The 17,741-nt window shown below is 43.0% G+C and overlaps 1 protein-coding gene across 1 annotated transcript in view; it reads right to left on the bottom strand.

Moving 5' to 3' along the window:
• The window catches only part of LOC126458156 (ATP-binding cassette sub-family C member 4-like), a 382,852-nt gene extending 366,013 nt beyond the window's left edge, over window positions 1–16,839 (bottom strand). The window contains exon 1 of the mRNA XM_050095019.1: window positions 16,690–16,839. Coding sequence (XP_049950976.1) covers window positions 16,690–16,763 — 74 coding nt within the window. The 5' untranslated portion in view covers window positions 16,764–16,839. The remainder of the gene's footprint in view (window positions 1–16,689) is intronic.
• Window positions 16,840–17,741: the final 902 nt, after the last annotated feature.

The raw sequence follows: 17,741 nt of genomic DNA, 5'->3' as shown, positions 1-17,741 counted from the left end.
AATAAAGAAATGGTACGTGTCTTTCTGCAGCCACCTGCTATGGGCTCTTATCGTTCTGTGCCAACCCATTCGACCCACAGTGCCCAGGGTTGGAGATCATTGCACCCCGCTGTACCTGATAAGACCTGTGTTCCCTCTGACAATGTCCCACCAAACAGGGCGGACGAATAGCTCTAGTATGAGGCTCATTGCATCTAAGTTTTCAGTTCGGTAATCAGATTGAAATTTGGTGTCACAAACATTGGTTGCTGTAGGCGGAATTAACGGAGCTGAGCTCCGAGGAATCCTGTTTAGAATCATAGTGTCGTGCATGTTTGAAGGCGGGTGGTGGGGTGATATGTAGTGACACAGGGCGGTGAACCATGAGACTAGTGTTGCCAGATATACCGATTTTCAGTGGATGTCCTGATTTTTAGGCTGTCATGATCTGTTCCGCGTAAATCTTACATGGGCCGCCGAATGTCTCGACTTTTGGGCACTGCTAGTAATTCGAAATACGTGTATTCACTTAAAAAATGGTCGAGTACATGGAAGTTCTGAAATGAGTTTCTTCACATGTCAATGGATGTAACGAAGAAATAAATAACAGCGTTCGCCGGGATGTCACTGTCTATCAACTGAAGGGGCACCTCAGCACATGAATGGATTATACGATCTAAAAACACTCAGCCGTGTGCCTTCCACTGCCGTATTTTTATTGCCTCGCCGTTCTTTTCCGAAAAGTGTTTCAACTTTCCACCCCTCTCTCGCTTAATCAATGACCGCGACTTGTCTTTCCCTGCCACTTAGTACTTCGATTCCATGGTGGTCACCGCCCCCCGCACCCGCCCACCTGTTAGTTTCACGCGCTTTTGTTTGTAGTGGGAAAAAAACGCGGGACGCTGGTGACTCCTAGATGTGTGTACAGCGCCGTCGATGTTTTCAGTCCATTCATTCAGCGTAAATACTGCTGATAAATAAGTTATAAAATATATATTTCAGACACAGTAAATAGATATAATTTGAAACAAGCTACACCCTAGTTCGTCATATTAAGCAGCTATGCAAACAAGCCTAAAAATCAGTCCGTCTTACGTTCGTAAAGCTTCATCGTTATTCTTAAGAAACTCAAACCATGCAATCATTCGTTACTAGCTGTTACCAATGGCTGTGCTCGCAACCATTTGTTTTGTTGTGATGTTGATTGTAAGTAAGCTACTTCACGTGCCATAACATCAGCTGCTCGTTTGCGGAAGCATCACTCATGACAGATTTACATTCCTATTTATAGTATTAGTAGGGGTTCAAAAATGGTTCAAATGGCCCTGAGCACTATGGGACTTAACTGCTGTGGTCATCAGTCCCCTAGAACTTAGAACTACTTAAACCTAACTAACCTAAGGACATCACACACATCCATGCCCAAGGCAGGATTCGAACCTGCGACCGTAGCGGTCGCGCGATTCCAGACTGTAGCGCCTAGAACCGCTTGGCCACTCCGGCCGGCTATTAGTAGGGGTAAAACTTCCAGTTACGACATCTTTTTGCCCGTGCTCCAGCTTGATGAAATTAAACCTATACTGTGCCACAAGCTACGCTGAAGTCGCCTGTACTAGCCCCATGGAAATTCGTCCAGCAGTTTTGGAGAAGCGTGTTCAAGAAAACAAAGAGATAGACACACCAATTTAACGGATTATTGTTAGTATAGATGTGTGTATTTTTTCACATTTTACCCTTTAATGCGTCGTTTATTGTATTAATGATTTATTTTGTAGGCGATATTATGAGTCATAGATGTCTGGAAGACTTCTGAAAAACTAGATTTTATTTTTGCGAAAATTTTTTAATTACAGCCTAAAGTTGGTATTTTTGATCAAGAGAACAGTACGTTTGGTAGAGTTGTGCCAGTCAACAAACTTTGTTCGTAATATAACAATATAGTATTTATTTTGGGTAGCATAAAGCAGACATAACAAGTATTACGTTAAGAAACGACAGCGATAGTTTTGCGAGTATATAAATTTACCTAGGGAAAGTCATAAGCAGAAGCAGTGTATTGGTGCGGTGGTCTACCCCAAAGCTGCCAATTACTTGGAACGTGTGGCGAAGGACAGAGATTTCCACCCCTCTCTGCACAGAATGTATCATGCATCCGCCTTCTTACTTGCACATTGCTAGCAGGCATCGCTGCAAGTCATGCTGGTTGGCCTGATGTACATTTCGTGGAATCTTCGTGCGTCCTGTACTAGCATCGAGGACATCCTACTCTATACAGACGCTCTGTGTGTAACCATAGAAGGGACGCCATATACGGTTTTCAGCGTACTTTGAAGTCATATCCCTGACTTTTGTGTCACGATGTTGACAGGACACCTTTTAGAGCATGCATTGTTTCGTGTAACCTAAAGATGCCTTAACGAATAGATATGAGTGTACTTCGCATGCTGCGTAATGACAGTGCAGTATGTTACACAGTGCATACAATTACTGAAATTTTTACTCACGAGAACATTTCAGTATCTTCGTTGGAAACTGCCGCTGGAGATGAGGATTTGACTACCCCCCCTCCCACGATGTGAAATTTCTATTTAAAGGCGAATCGAAACGTAATAGCAACCCGTATCTTACCAACAGTTAACATTTGTGACATTTACAGCTACATCTATACTCTACAAGCCGTCTTACGGTGTGTGGCGGACGATACTTTGTGTCCAACTGTCACTCGTCCCTCTTCCTGTTCCATTTGCGAATAGTTCACGGAAAGAAAGAAAGAAAGTAATCCCCCGTGCGCGCTCGAATCTCTTTAATTTTGCCTTCCTGGTCTTCTCGCGAGATACGCGTTGGAGCAAGTAATTTTTTGGTTGACTGTTACATATATACTACACCGTCTTGTGATCCAAGCAGCGTGTCTCTGAATCTCAAACTTCCTAGAACTCGCCCGACAAAACCGAGCCTTCCATTTGCATTCCAGACAACTTATTTCATGAGCGCAATTCATTTTTATAGCTTCGCAGTGTTATTGTTATCTGAAAGTATTAAATCTTTTCTCGACTATATTCGAATAACTGGGTGAAATAAGTTACTAACCTGAAAATTGACATAACGTTAGTCTAATCACCATAATATATGATATATGAAACTGTCCTGAAGTTTACAGGGTGTCAGTGAAGCACCCTATAGCTACTGGTTCGATGACACATTCATATCTTATTGGCTACTTGTTTTTTAGATTTCAATTTTAGAACATGCTTGAGTTAAAGACCAGATGATACGAAATGTCAGTTACATAACTGCTCATGTTATTATCTCGAATTCGGACCTTGTGGTGCATTAACTAACGGACTTTTTTTTCTCGACTTTAACTGTGTTTCAGGGAACTAGTCATAACTGTGATCTGGGTTTATAGGGTGTAGTGCTATGTGCCATGTGCTATGTGTGCATTCACATGAATCGTTATGAAAGCCACAGCACAGTGTTGGCACGTTTCAATTCAAATGGCTCTGAGCACTATGGGACTTAACATCTATGGTCATCAGTCCCCTAGAACTTAGAACTACTTAAACCTAACTAACCTAAGGACATCACACAACACCCAGTCATCACGAGGCAGAGAAAATCCCTGACCCCGCCGGGAATCGAACCCGGGAACCCGGGCACGGGAAGCGTGAACGCTACCGCACGACCACGAGCTGCGGACGTTGGCACGTTTCTTATACCTCTAAATGGCACAGACACGGCCGTCAAACTTAACGTCGCCATCCAATAAGTGGATCATCATCTAGGACCTATCATTCCTTCACTTCCTAAGACGCTACGAAGAAGTTAGGTATTTAACCCTGCATTGCTACTTGTGTGAGCGATTCATTTTCGTTTGGTTCACAGCTCTGCACATGAGCACCGTTCCTTGTAGCTTCCTACCTAACACAGCTGTGCCATTTGCTCGTCAAGTCCACTGTCTAGGAGTGCTTGTAGCGTGTTTGGGTCTGCCAGACCGACCGTAGCAAGTACGAGGGCAGTTTAATAAGTAATGCAACACATTTTTTTCTCTGCCAATTTTGGTTGAAAAAACCGGAAATTTCTTGTGGAATATTTTCAAACATTCCCGCTTCGTCTCGTATAGTTTCATTGACTTCCGACAGGTGGCAGCGCTGTACGGAGCTGTTAAAATGGCGTCTGTAACGGATGTGCGTTGCAAACAACGGGCAGTGATCGAGTTTCTTTTGGCGGAAAACCAAGGCATCTCAGATATTCATAGGCGCTTGCAGAATGTCTACGGTGATCTGGCAGTGGACAAAAGCACGGTGAGTCGTTGGGCAAAGCGTGTGTCATCATCGCCGCTAGGTCAAGCAAGACTGTCTGATCTCCCGCGTGCGGGCCGGCCGTGCACAGCTGTGACTCCTGCAATGGCGGAGCGTGCGAACACACTCGTTCGAGATGATCGACGGATCACCATCAAACAACTCAGTGCTCAACTTGACATCTCTGTTGGCAGTGCTGTCACAATTGTTCACCAGTTGGGATATTCAAAGGTTTGTTCCCGCTGGGTCCCTCATTGTCTAACCGAACACCATAAAGAGCAAAGGAGAACCATCTGTGCGGAATTGTTTGCTCGTCATGTGGCTGAGGGTGACAATTTCTTGTCAAAGATTGTTACAGGCGATGAAACATGGGTTCATCACTTCGAACCTGAAACAAAACGGCAATCAATGGAGTGGCGCCACACCCACTCCCCTACCAAGAAAAAGTTTAAAGCCATACCCTCAGCCGGTAAAGTCATGGTTACAGTCTTCTGGGACGCTGAAGGGGTTATTCTGTTCGATGTCCTTCCCCATGGTCAAACGATCAACTCTGAAGTGTATTGTGCTACTCTTCAGAAATTGAAGAAACGACTTCAGCGTGTTCGTAGGCACAAAAATCTGAACGAACTTCTCCTTCTTCATGACAACGCAAGACCTCACACAAGTCTTCGCACCTGAGAGGAGCTCACAAAACTTCAGTGGACTGTTCTTCCTCATGCACCCTACAGCCCCGATCTCGCACCGTCGGATTTCCATATGTTTGGCCCAATGAAGGACGCAATCCGTGGGAGGCACTACGTGGATGATGAAGAAGTTATTGATGCAGTACGACGTAGGCTCCGACATCGACCAGTGGAATGGTACCGTGCAGGCATACAGGCCCTCATTTCAAGGTGGCGTAAGGCCGTAGCATTGAATGGAGATTATGTTGAAAAATAGTGTTGTGTAGCTAAAAGATTGGGGAATAACCTGGTGTATTTCAATGCTGAATAAAACAACCCCTGTTTCAGAAAAAAAATGTGTTGCATTACTTATTGAACTGCCCTCGTAGGTAAGTACTTGTAGGGGCTATAAGACCCAGAGTAGCAATGATGGTATCGTTTGCCCCAACACAAATACGTTTGGAGCACACACGTCAGCTTATCAACCGACCTCTCAAAAGATCTGGCAACAGACTGGCGGGTTTCGAACAGCAAGACCATGGAAGTGTGAACTAGAGTACGGTGCCTTAGAGAGAGGACGGTGCTATGGGTGTAAAGATAGCAGAAAGCAATATATTTGTTACAAATGCTCTAAGTTTGTGTGACTCAAAAAAAACGCTCAAGTTTAATTTGTAAATACCGCATGTAGTGGCCTGGTGTGGTAAAACAGGTGGAAACAGTACGTTCAAAAAACATTGTGGAGACTCTCCCTTTACTTACAACGTTTTCGTACATGTTTCTACTCACCTGTTCATACCTGAGTTTGGTTTTCGTAGCTTTCATTGTTCTACTTCGTGTGCTATGACACACAACAATCATATTGTGTAACCATTTTTGTCCTGTAAGGTACGTAAATGTTATAATCACTGCCTAATTCGCTTACGTAGTAATGAAGGACAACAATTTACTCAAACCCAAAGCAAAACGTGTTTGTTTACTTCATCTAGACAACATACGTGAATGTGAATCCCCTTTGTGCTCCCTATCCTTAAGAAATCAGATTGATACGCAGGTCGGGTCTGTGAGACCCCTCGTAGCAACGGTGGTACAAACGAACACAGCAGCAACGCAGGGTTAATCAAGGACATTAACGCACAGACATGTGAAGACATTTATTCCATCACGACTTGAGGTGGCTGCCTCTGGATCAAGCATCACTGTATTAATGTACATTATCTACGTCAGCTGCGTAGGAAGATATAACTGCATCCATACAGAATTACATAACAACGCTGCGTCAAAATAACACACTTAACAGACACTGAAACTTCCTGGCAGATTAAAACTGTGTGCCGGACCGACACTCGAACTCGAGACCTTTGCCTTTAGCGGGCAAGCGTCTAACGGGATCACTTAAAACATAATTTCATACGAACACAAGGAAAGAAAATCTGCAAATCGTGTAGCTCCTTCGTGTGAAACTCAACTCAGTGGAACATATTTATAGATAAGAAAATACGCCAATCGCGAGTTCTTTAACAGCGTATCAGTGTGCTGTCCCCATTCTAGCTTGTTATCCTCTTGGACACCATGGAATTTCAAACTGAGGCTGTCACTCACTGGATGGCCATCAATTTTGGTCACTGACACCAGCTAGATATTTTTATTTCTTTGAAACTGTGCTATTATAATCTTCCATATGATAAAACTGTTTGCCCTGAACCATTGGTATGTTTCTTCAGCTATCATCTTGCCTGTGTTTGGTATGAGTGAGTTTGAGTACTTGATTTGTGTGTTTGTGCAATTAGCAGACAATCTTGTGAAAATTTCTTTAAAGTGAGCGTGGGTTAGGAACAGAAGTAGTTACAGTACTGAAACTTGTGGACTCGATGTCTTATGTTTCATCAAGTTTGGTTTATCTCCCATTGTACAGTTTGTCATAGTGACTGTCAGCTTTCTGTTGTGAAGAAAAGGCTCTATCCTCGGAAAAGGGACATCTTCAACGCCATAACATTTCAGCTACTCAAGTAGAATTTTTGGTTTATATTTTATTTACGAGAATCAGTTACTGAAACCACACTGGAAATCAGTTAACCGCGTTGTTCACAAAATAGTGTGACTTTTAAAAACTGAAAAGGGTTAGAATATAGTAACAGCTTGTTTGATGATCCCTATTCTTGTCTATGCGTATTACAACTACACGCTTAAGCATGTCAGGAAACGTGCCTAGTCGCTAACTGTTTACACCGATCGGAGAAGGGGACGGGGGGGGGGGGATATCAGGAGGGGAGATATTTCAACTCGGCGTATATTTGCTATCGTAGCCAGCAATCTACTGATCGACTGAGATACAAAATAACGTAGCACTCAATCTCTGAATTGTCAGTTTATAAGTGACACATGTAATGTGTATACGGTTTGAAAAACAATAGTAGTAAGTGAAGAGTATCTCTGTTGCTATTCACCTGTTCCATGCAAGCATTTACATAACTGTAATGTTAGAGTTAACAATTTTATCTTCGCTTCCCACTACCGCACAATGGCACAGGTTGTCCACCGAATCACACATGTGAAATCAACTTTCATGACACATGAACTTCAATTAATGCCCCCCCTCCCCAACCCCCGCGCCTCCCCGATCTCTGAATTATGAAACTCCGAAGTGCATCATGGGATCATAAACAGAGTAATCGGTTGCCTTCAGAGACAATTTAATAATTTTCACAACGTTCTTAGGGACTGTGTACCTGAAACTATAACTGTCTGTTGTAGTTAAGAGAAGACAGGGAGCAACTGCAGCAGTTGCTTCTAGTGTCTTGCTGACAGCTTGCGAAATGAGTATCAGTACAAACTGGATTGCACCCTGGCAACTCAGTCCGGACACAAGCGGGGTGTTTTGTACTGCCTGGTCCAGACGCATTCCATCCAGGAAGATTTTCGCGGTGCTCCTGTCGTGCGGCCGTCGCGTCAGCTGTCTTAAATATAGTGGCCGTGGCGACCGCGCACCCTACATAGGCGAGACTCGGTGGTAACCAACCTCAACCGGTTCGCACTAGGTCCGCGCTTCCTCGGAAGCCAACCGCGCCGTCGGCCGCAGCGCCGCGCGTGCAGCCAGCGGCCACAAACGCCGCCTCAATCCTTTGTGCGCCGGCCGCTGCACGCGGAATTTCTACCTACCTTGGCACGCAGGTGTAATCACAGTCCCAACTGGATGTCCACTGATCACGAAAATACTATGAAAAGAGAGGCAGCGCCCCATCTCTCCTAGCAGAGTCAGGCACTGCGGCTTATCTGCAACTGTTCCAGACTGATACAAGGTCGCGTGGATAAATCAGGTCAAGTTCGCCGTACGGTTCCTACGGGAGTCTTTAAATCGTTGCACAACAACTGAGCGTTTTTTCTACGATGAAGGAAGGGGGCAAATGAGGCACTATTCACGTTGGAAATTGTCAGATCAGGCCTTCTACGATCAGAGTGTTGATGATGGAAAGGTGTTGTGGTTTTCAGTTCGATGACTGGTTTGATTTATCTCTCCTCGTTAGTCTATACTCTGCAAGCTTCTTCATCTCTACGTAATTGCCGCAGCTTACATACATTTTAACCTTCTTACTGTAGTCAAGACCTCTTATCTCTCTACAATTTTTACTCCATAACCAAACTGCCGATTCCTTGATGCCTCAGAAAGTGTCCTATAACCGATCCCCTCCTTTGGTTAAGTTGCCCCATAATTTTTTATTCTCCACAGTTCGAATCAGTACCTCATCATGAGTCGCCAGGTCTACCCTTCCAGGCTTCAGCATTTTTCTGTAGAGCCATATTTTTTAAGGTGCTATTCATTCTTATTTGAAGTGTTTATAGTCCAGGTTTCATTTCCGTAGAGTTAAAAAATGGTTCAAATGGCTCTGAGCACTATGGGACTTAACTGCTTAGGTCATCAGTCCCCTGGAGCTTAGAACTACTTAAACCTAACTAACCTAAGGACATCACATACAGCCATGCCCGAGGCAGGATTCGAACCTCGGCCGGCCTTCCGTAGAGTGCTACACTCTATATAAATACCTTCAGAAAAGACTTCCTAACACTTAAATTTGCATTCCATGTTAACAAATTTTTCTTTTGCAGAAACACTTTTGTTGCTACGCCAGTCTGCATTTTGTATCCACCCTACTTCGGCCATCGTCATTTATTTTGCTGCGAAATAACAAAATTCGTCTCCTGTTTGTGCGTCCCGTTTCCTAATCCAATCACCTCAGCATCGCCTGATTTAATTCGACTTTATTTCATTACTCTTGCTTTACTTTTGCCGATCATCCTATAACCGCTTTTCGAGACACTTTGGCACAATTATAATACCATCGACGGCAAACCTCAAAATTTTCATTCCTTCTTCCTGAATTTTAATTTTCTATCCAAATTTGGCTTTGGTTTACTTCACAGCTTGCTCAGTGTACGGATTGGAAATCTTCGGGGATAGGCTACAGCCCTATCTTAATTACCTTTTCGACCACTTCTTCCCTTTCATGTCCTCAGACTGTTATGACTGCAATTTGGTTTCTGTATAGGTTGTAGATCACGTTTCGGTCCCTGTATTTATCCCTGCTACGTTCAGAATTGCAAAGAGATTAGAACTACGATAATACAGTGGTATTTATAAACAGACTTTCTTCGCGTTAAAATGTATTTCTCTAAATACTACGAGAGCCTTCCACCGTGACCCAAAGTAGAAGACAAAAAATTTATATAATTTACCTCAGGTTTTCGCGAGATATTTCTGTTCACACGGCCGAAGCTACATTGAAACAGATTTTTTCAAAAGTAGGTGTGTGGAAAAAATTTATTTCTGAAGCACTGTGGCCTTTCTTTACATGGATTTTCGATAGTTACAAGCTGTTCTTGCTATCAGCTTTGATGGATTCCTCAACGAAATACATCCGGCTGGTAGGTCTCGAACTCATGACCTTACAAAACGGCGAGAGAACCTAAACTTTAACATCATATTCTCCATTAACACAAGCTTTATATTATTGACCTCAAAACTGAAATTTCTGCTAAGGGATTTGATAACGAACATATGCGATATATTGTAATCGATTCTTCTTTTAATTCCAAAAGCGGGATTCAAAGAAGACAGTGTAGCTGCAACCAGCTTTAATCTTCCGTTTTAGTCTTATTAAGAACCTTACTGATAGTGACTACTTTCCTCTCAGTACGATCCTTATGTTTGTGGCACAACTTGACTAGAAGATGGGATCGGTTGGTAGGTCATGTTCTGAGGCATCAAGGGATCACCAATTTAGTACTGGAGGGCAGCGTGGAGGGTAAAAATTGTAGAGGGAGACCAAGAGATGAATACATCAAGCAGATTCAGAAGGATGTAGGTTGCAGTAGGTACTGGGAGATGAAGAAGCTTGCACAGGATAGAGTAGCATGGAGAGCTGCATCAAACCAGTCTCAGGACTGAAGACCACAACAACAACAATCCTTATCGCATTTCCATACACACAGATCTTCAATGCGTGCAATCTAATTCCTGCTTGGTTTCTCACGTAAGCCTGCAGTGATGAGACTACAGCCGAGAGCACATCGCTAAGTAATAAGGAGTGGTCGATGATTGTTGATAGGTGTATTCCAGCAGTGTTGTATCGTTGTGTAAACATTCACTCCAGTTTTACGTGTGAGTCAGGTTCTGAACCATAGACCAAATTACTCGTTCTAGCATTAGCATTTCTTTCATTGGACATCCTTGGCGCCGGAACGCCAGAACTTAAAAATACTTCGTCGTGATTTAAGGTGAGGGTCTGAGACACGTATAATTACCTCATTTTCCGGTAGGAAAGCGACCGGAAAGAATTTAATAAATTAGGAAAGAACTAAAGCATAGAAATTAAACATTTTTTGCTTGTTCTTCCAGTGGGGAAAAGCAAGTCACACTTTTAAAGATATATTAATATATCATTCTGTGATTCCACACTTGCCAAAACTTTACGTTTTCTTTTTTAGGCTTAAAATATCATTGAATGCTACGTCATTAGAGACATAAGGTCTCAGGGTTTAGATGCATCAGGGAATATGAGGACTATGCTCTAGATTACGCCTACACGACCACATAGCCATTCAGTGTAAATGGCCCTGAAAATATAAAAATGATTGAAATATTCCATGTTTTACATAAAGCGAAAGTCACTTTTATGAAAGAGTGATATCTGGTTTTACTGCGAAGGAATTCACATATACGTCCATATCATCAGGTAACTGAGGCACCGATGACTATAAGTGCGTTGAACTTGTATTTATTTTGGTATAAGCACATGCTTGTATAACAGCATATATTTTACATCCGATGTATCTAGTGATAGTTTATTACCGAAAAATATCTCTAACATATAAAAAGAGGCGCAACAGTGAGACGACTCCGTTCCTTACTGTTAGGCCAGTTCCAGACATTGGAAAGATCTTTTCAAGCGTTTCCGTATCGCCCCGTGTAAAGTTGGCTCTACTAGTGACTGCTGACAGTTGTGCAGCTGTAAAATAATAAAAGGCGTCAGCAGATCTATAGCTGATTCCAACGACTGCTGCAAAAACGTTCACTCGTGAAGTTGTAGAAACAGTTAACAGGAACTAAACTTCAACCGAGTGTGCCCTTCCAGACAGTGAAATGCACCCTGGTATTGATCTATTCCACTAGCTCACCCTGTTCCCTCCCTGTGCTACCCCACACTTTCCTCTCCATACCATGGGCCGGCTCACACCCCAGCCCTCGATTGTATTTCTATCCCCTACCATCCACTCCCCACAATTACCCTCACGTCTTCTTTGCCCGCCTCACTGTCTTGTCTGCTACAGCCAAACCAGACCGCTACTCTTTTGCTCCTGGAGTACCAGTTATTCTTCGTGTTTTCCTGTCCTGTTGACACATAATATGAAACCGAATATCGCACTGTGCTAATTTGGCACAATTCTGTGGAAAAACAACATAGAAATACACATTCTGTTTGTGAGGAGAAACAAACCGACGCTTTCTGTTGACGCTGGGAGTCGTATGAACACGAGATAGCAGTATTTGCTTGGGTTTAATCCTTCCATGCATTGCAAAAATGAAATTGCAAGTATCTGCGAAAATATCGACAAAAAATGCACCTGTCGAGTCTTAGAAGAGACACGCGGTATATAAAAGAAATATTTATTTATTTCATTCGTTTCGACACTTTTGGATCACGGATCACATGTTCAGTACTTCTTCTTTCTTATCGTTCTATTGCTCCTCTTTCGTTCTATTGCTCCTCCTGGTTCTCCCTGCTTCCGCGATCTTAATTTCAGTTCTGGCATCAGTCCATATGTGGGCTTCCACTGTATTCCTTTAGCCGGATCTATCCTGCACTACTGCGTACGGATTGTTTTCGCTTATTCCAATCCTCCTGACACTTTCATCCTGTTGTTCCCTGTTAATCATGTTGCGTCCCATATCTTCTTGGTCAACGTGCTGTCGTCCGTCCTTTGCAAATCTCAGTCTTTCGTATCATGCTTGAAACTGGTTCCAAATTCTCATAGAGTTCCTGAGTTGATCTACATATCGAGACTTCTTGTTTTTTTTGTACCTGAGATGTTTCTCAAGATCTTTCGGCATATATGACGTGAAGGCTGTGACAGAAACGAAGGTGCAGCGTCTGTGCTCCAGAGGAGCGGCTGCAAAACGCACAGGTTCACGAATTACGCCTCGTCTGTTTCGACTGGCGGACCCCCGCCTGCAAGGCAGTACGAGGAGTGGTCTGTGATCGTGGGACATGTGATCAGCAAGTCGCCAATACTTCCAGCCGTTATTGCCAGCCCTGGTGAATGCTGATGATGCCACTGCTTCTTTAGTCAAGCAGCTTCTCATTTGGCCTCGCAAGGGCTGAGTGGATCCCTACCAGACCTCCCTACCTCAGGAAAAATCTGAGGAAGTACCAGGAATCGAACCTGGCTCCTTTCACACCGAAGGCAGCGGCGCTAACCATTCAGTTACGGACGAAACAAAAATAAAAAACACAGCTGAATTTTAAGTTTTTTCGGAGGTTTTCTCCATCAACAGGTGGCAGTTTCGGTGTTTAGTTCAGGTGCATTGCTCCTGGGAAAGCAATGACATCAAAGCATCTGCATCTTCGTTGTGTACTTTCGTCGATGAAAGTACAAAGCAAAGGCGCATAAAACTGCAGCTAGTTCGATATCAGTGCATTTCTCACGAGGAAAGTAGGCATTAAAGATGAACAGTAATGCAGATATTTCGACGTCGTTGGTTTCCTAGGAGTAATACACATGAAATGAAGACCGCAACTGCCTCTTGATTAGTAAGCAAAACCTCCGGAACCTTCCGTAAATAAATAACTTAAAATTTAGTGATTGGTTTCTTTGTGTTTTTATTTATATTTTAAACAGGCATGCGTGGAAACAGCCTGCCAAATCTGTGTACATATAAACTTACAAGTCATTTGGTAAAGGGAACTTTGTCATTATGTATCGTTCTGTTTCCAGTTTCTATGGTTCAAATGGCTCTGAGCATTATGGGACTTAACATCTATGGTCATCAGTCCCCTAGAACTTAGAACTACTTAAACCTAACTAACCTAAGGACAGCACACAACACCCAGCCATCACGAGGCAGAGAAAATCCCTGACCCCGCCGGGAATCGAACCCGGGAACCCGGGCGTGGGAAGCGAGAACACTACCGCACGACCACGAGATGCGGGCTTTTCCAGTTTCTCTTATGCATCAGAGAATGGAGGCTAATAAGAGGAAGACTAACCTCCTCATATTCTGTTACAGCAAAATGTGAAGAACATTATATAGACCAATATATGCCATCCCAGATGACACAAGACAGAAGCTGATTACAAAAATTCACATCTACTTTTACTCAAATATTCTGGAACATCAATCCACAACGCGCTGTGTAGGGTACACTCTACTATTATTTGTCAATCCCCTCCATATTCCAGATGCAAATAAAGCACAGGAGAAATAACTGCTTACTTTCAATAACATAAATAAGAGAAGCAGCAATATTGTTTTAAACTTGTCCAGTACCTTTTGATGAAAATAATGTTGTCTTTCTTCTGAAGATTTCCATTTAAAGTCCTTGACTATCTCTATAATTTTTGTACTGACAAGTGGATATGTAAAAGTCAGACATTAAACTTCCAGAGTCCTTCAATTTTGTCTTGTCACACAACGTGGTGAGTATCTCAAACACTGCAGCAGTACTCTTAAATAAGTCACAAAAGTGCTGTGGACCTAAATACATTTACAGATGTGTTACATGTTCTCAGAGCTCTTCTACTTAATCATGGTTGTCAATTTACTTTTCCTAAAATCGGCTGTGTGTATTTATCCTACTTTATATTGCTACGCAAAGTAACCCCCTCACATTTAATCAAAATGACTCAGACCGACATCATACCACTAACGTTATAATCCAAAGCTCCGGAGTCATCTTTTTACAGTAATTAGGAGTATTTCATAAACATATATAAATGTTTCGTATTTTAAGTATATTGTTAACATGCTTACACCGCTGGTTGTCCTCTACCATCCACATAGGGCGTGGAGGGTTGAAACAACAATAAAGGATCAAAATGGGCATATTTGTCGTAGTCCAAGAAGCTAGAGAAAGTGTGACCAGTAATACCGGTTGCTTTTGTCGGGAGACGGAATGTGAAACAGCAGTAAGGGTGCAATGCTGCCCTTAGTCTGTACGCAGCGGCTGCGAGTCGCAGAGCGGTGAACGCGCGTGCGGACGCGCCTGTCTGCCTAGTGAACGCGCACCGCTACCACTCGCCCATTCACTGCCACCGAGCGCTGCGAGAGACGAACAGCTGCCTCACGCGATGCTCGCCCTTCGCTCTCCATCCTGTGTGCCACAGCTAGCTAGCACAGCACATGCCAACAACCATAGAGATTAACGTACAGCAAGTTACTGCACGGTAAAGGAAAGAACACGTGGCTAATACCATAAAACTGAGGTCCACAGTAATGTTTTTAAGCGCGGAGGAGGAACGAATGACCGTTTTAGACTGTTCTACTTGCCAAAAATAATAGAGAGTTGTTTTTTATTATTTCTTCGTTTATTCGATGAAAATCTTCTTCCTAGCGAAACAGTCATTCAATTAAATTGCCAACTTTGCAAAAGAAAATTCGGAGTCGATCGGTATTTAAATTTGACAGATGATGCTTTACCATTTCTCCGCTGATCATAAGGGCATCTGTGATCTCATGATCAACTAATAGCAACAGTTGATCAGAAGTTTCAGTTAACATTTGTAATGATTTGAACTGTATTAGAAATACAAGTGTGCAATTGTTGCCTATACTTTAATCGAAGGCGACTTTTCTTTTTTACGGGAAGTGTTTCTACCTTTAAGGCTGCATGGAAGTAATTAAGTAAAGATGAAATTGTATCGCATTCAAAAATTCTAGCGTTTATAAGACATAACGGAAAATTAAATATTCATTGAATCACCCGATGTTTTACAAGAACAATTTAAAAGCAACTGGTGACGCGCAACTCGATCGTTTTTATTGAGAATGAATCCTCAGCTGGAATGAATAATAGTTTACATGATTTAGTCCCTCCAGCAGTTGATTTCTTCTTTTTTTTTTTTTTTTGTACTATTCGACAATTTCCGTCATTGGACCACGACCAAGTTCGTACAAAAAATTCATGGGTATCCATTACACTATGCCTGTGTCCAGGTGCAGAGACTTGTATGGTATAACGCGCCATCGATAAATTTTTTGTAAAGATTCTCGATTATAGTCTGACAGAAGCTGTACAATAGGACAACGAATAAATGAAGAAAATAACAACTGCAGTTGGCTTTAAATCATTTAATTGTGACATACAGTTGTTGTGCAAAATATAATTTTTCGAAAAATTGTCTAGCAGCTGTAAATCGTCGCCTCCTTAAGATAAAAACTAGTTCAATTCTAGCACAGCGCAGCACGAGGTTAGACGCATTTGATTTCGTGCTGCCTGTTGTAGTCTAAGCTTCAAAGACTTTATACGAGAGGGAAAGAAAAGGAATGAAGTTGTTTCGATACTGACTCTTTGTCAATCTTGTCCAGATATTGTTCCGGAAGTACGGAAAACGGACTTAAATGGAATGAAGTACACATTTCTTTTATGTTGCACTACTTAGGTGAAGTACGTTACTGTAACAACCAAACACCAGAAATTTACGACCACTGACCGGTAGACAACAGAACTCGTCGAGCAAACCCCACACTTAAAACATCATTTCCATCCCTCCCCCCCCCCCTCTTTTTTTCTTGTTGATGCACTTCGTAAACGAAGAGAGCAAGTAGGTGTAACGCTATTTTGAGCCACGGCCCGCTTCTCATGACAATGAGGCACGTGCAATACGTCTGATACCCGCCAAGGTATCATTATCCTCCGACTTCATAGATCGCATTCTTTTAATACCAGGCACACAAACATTTCACCTTTCTAAACCCATAAATCTTGTAGCTGTCAGTTGTTACTGAATGCCACATTCTAAACATTGCGGTCAAAGCGTCCCAATGAATGCATTATTGTGGAAAAATAAAAGACCCAAAAAATTAAAATAAATCATAAAACTATAAGCCGTTCGTCATTCCCAATCTGCAACGTAAGGGAGCTTCAGAAAAAAATTTCAGAATTTAAACAACTTTCACCGCGGCATTGTCAGTGGTACAGACGGGGGTTTAGCGTCTGTCGTTGCTGGAGGGGTAGAGAGAAAGGCGTGCGTGTACTCACCACATATACAGCCTGGACACAGGGTTGGCGGTCAGCCGGGGGTTGGGCTCGCTTCGGTACGTCTTGGAGTCCATTCTAGTAGCGGTCGGCTCGCGGCTGCCCTCTCATCGCAGTCTTGCCACACGCCTCGGCCGCACCTCGCGCCACCAGCTCGCATCGAGCACTGCCGCCGACCGAGCGCGCGCACGCTTATATTCGCCCCTCTTATCTCCCCCGCCACAATGTCCTTTCTGCCGAAGTGCTGCCAGCAATTTGCACGACCTTATTGACGCTCTCCGTTGGTCATCAGCTGACGCTGGCGTACACGCACAGCTTCCTTCACGCACCTGGTTAGCATTTATTTCAGCACTTTGTGCAGCAATCATCCACCTGCCCCAAAGTTGCAGAAGAAACAAGACGCTCATTTAGTGTACACCAGGTATTTTCTCAAATATATAATTAAAAGTTTCTCAACGGGCGACATCAGAATAATGTATTAGTTTGGTGCATAAATTTGTAGTGTTTTTCCGTAAGTTTAATAAACACGACAGATAACAAAACAGAGACCTTAGTTATCAAGAATATATTCTCCTTCACTAATTACAAGTCTGCCAACACTGGGGTAGCTCTTTGCTTCCGCGACTGTGGAAATCATGTGGTTTTGAGGCGAAGAAGAAGCCATGTTCGAAAGGCATTTTTATCCAGAAAGAGAGTTCCTTGAAGGTTGTTCGACAGAGAGCGGAAAAGACGAAAATCTGAGAGCGCAAGATCAGGTGAATAAAGCTGGGTGAGGTAGTAACTCCACAACGTAACTCCTGTATAGTGTTTTTGTCAGTCTAGCAGAATGTGGGCAGGCGTTATCGTGGAGTAGCAGCACTTTTCGCAGTCTTTCTGGTCGTTGTTATTGGACTGAGTCTGCAAGACGTCTCAGTTGGTGGCAATAAATGCGATGGTTAAACCTCGAGAAAGCAATCCGTAATACACCACAGCATCGCTGTTCCACCACATGCATAACATCTAATTTGGATGTGCGCAGGTATTATTACGGGGAGCTGTCGCTTTCTTTGGGCTCA

The sequence above is a fragment of the Schistocerca serialis genome, chromosome 2, assembly GCF_023864345.2.
Source record: "Schistocerca serialis cubense isolate TAMUIC-IGC-003099 chromosome 2, iqSchSeri2.2, whole genome shotgun sequence".
NCBI lineage: Eukaryota > Metazoa > Arthropoda > Insecta > Orthoptera > Acrididae > Schistocerca > Schistocerca serialis.
This window is presented reverse-complemented; position numbering and strand designations above follow the sequence as displayed.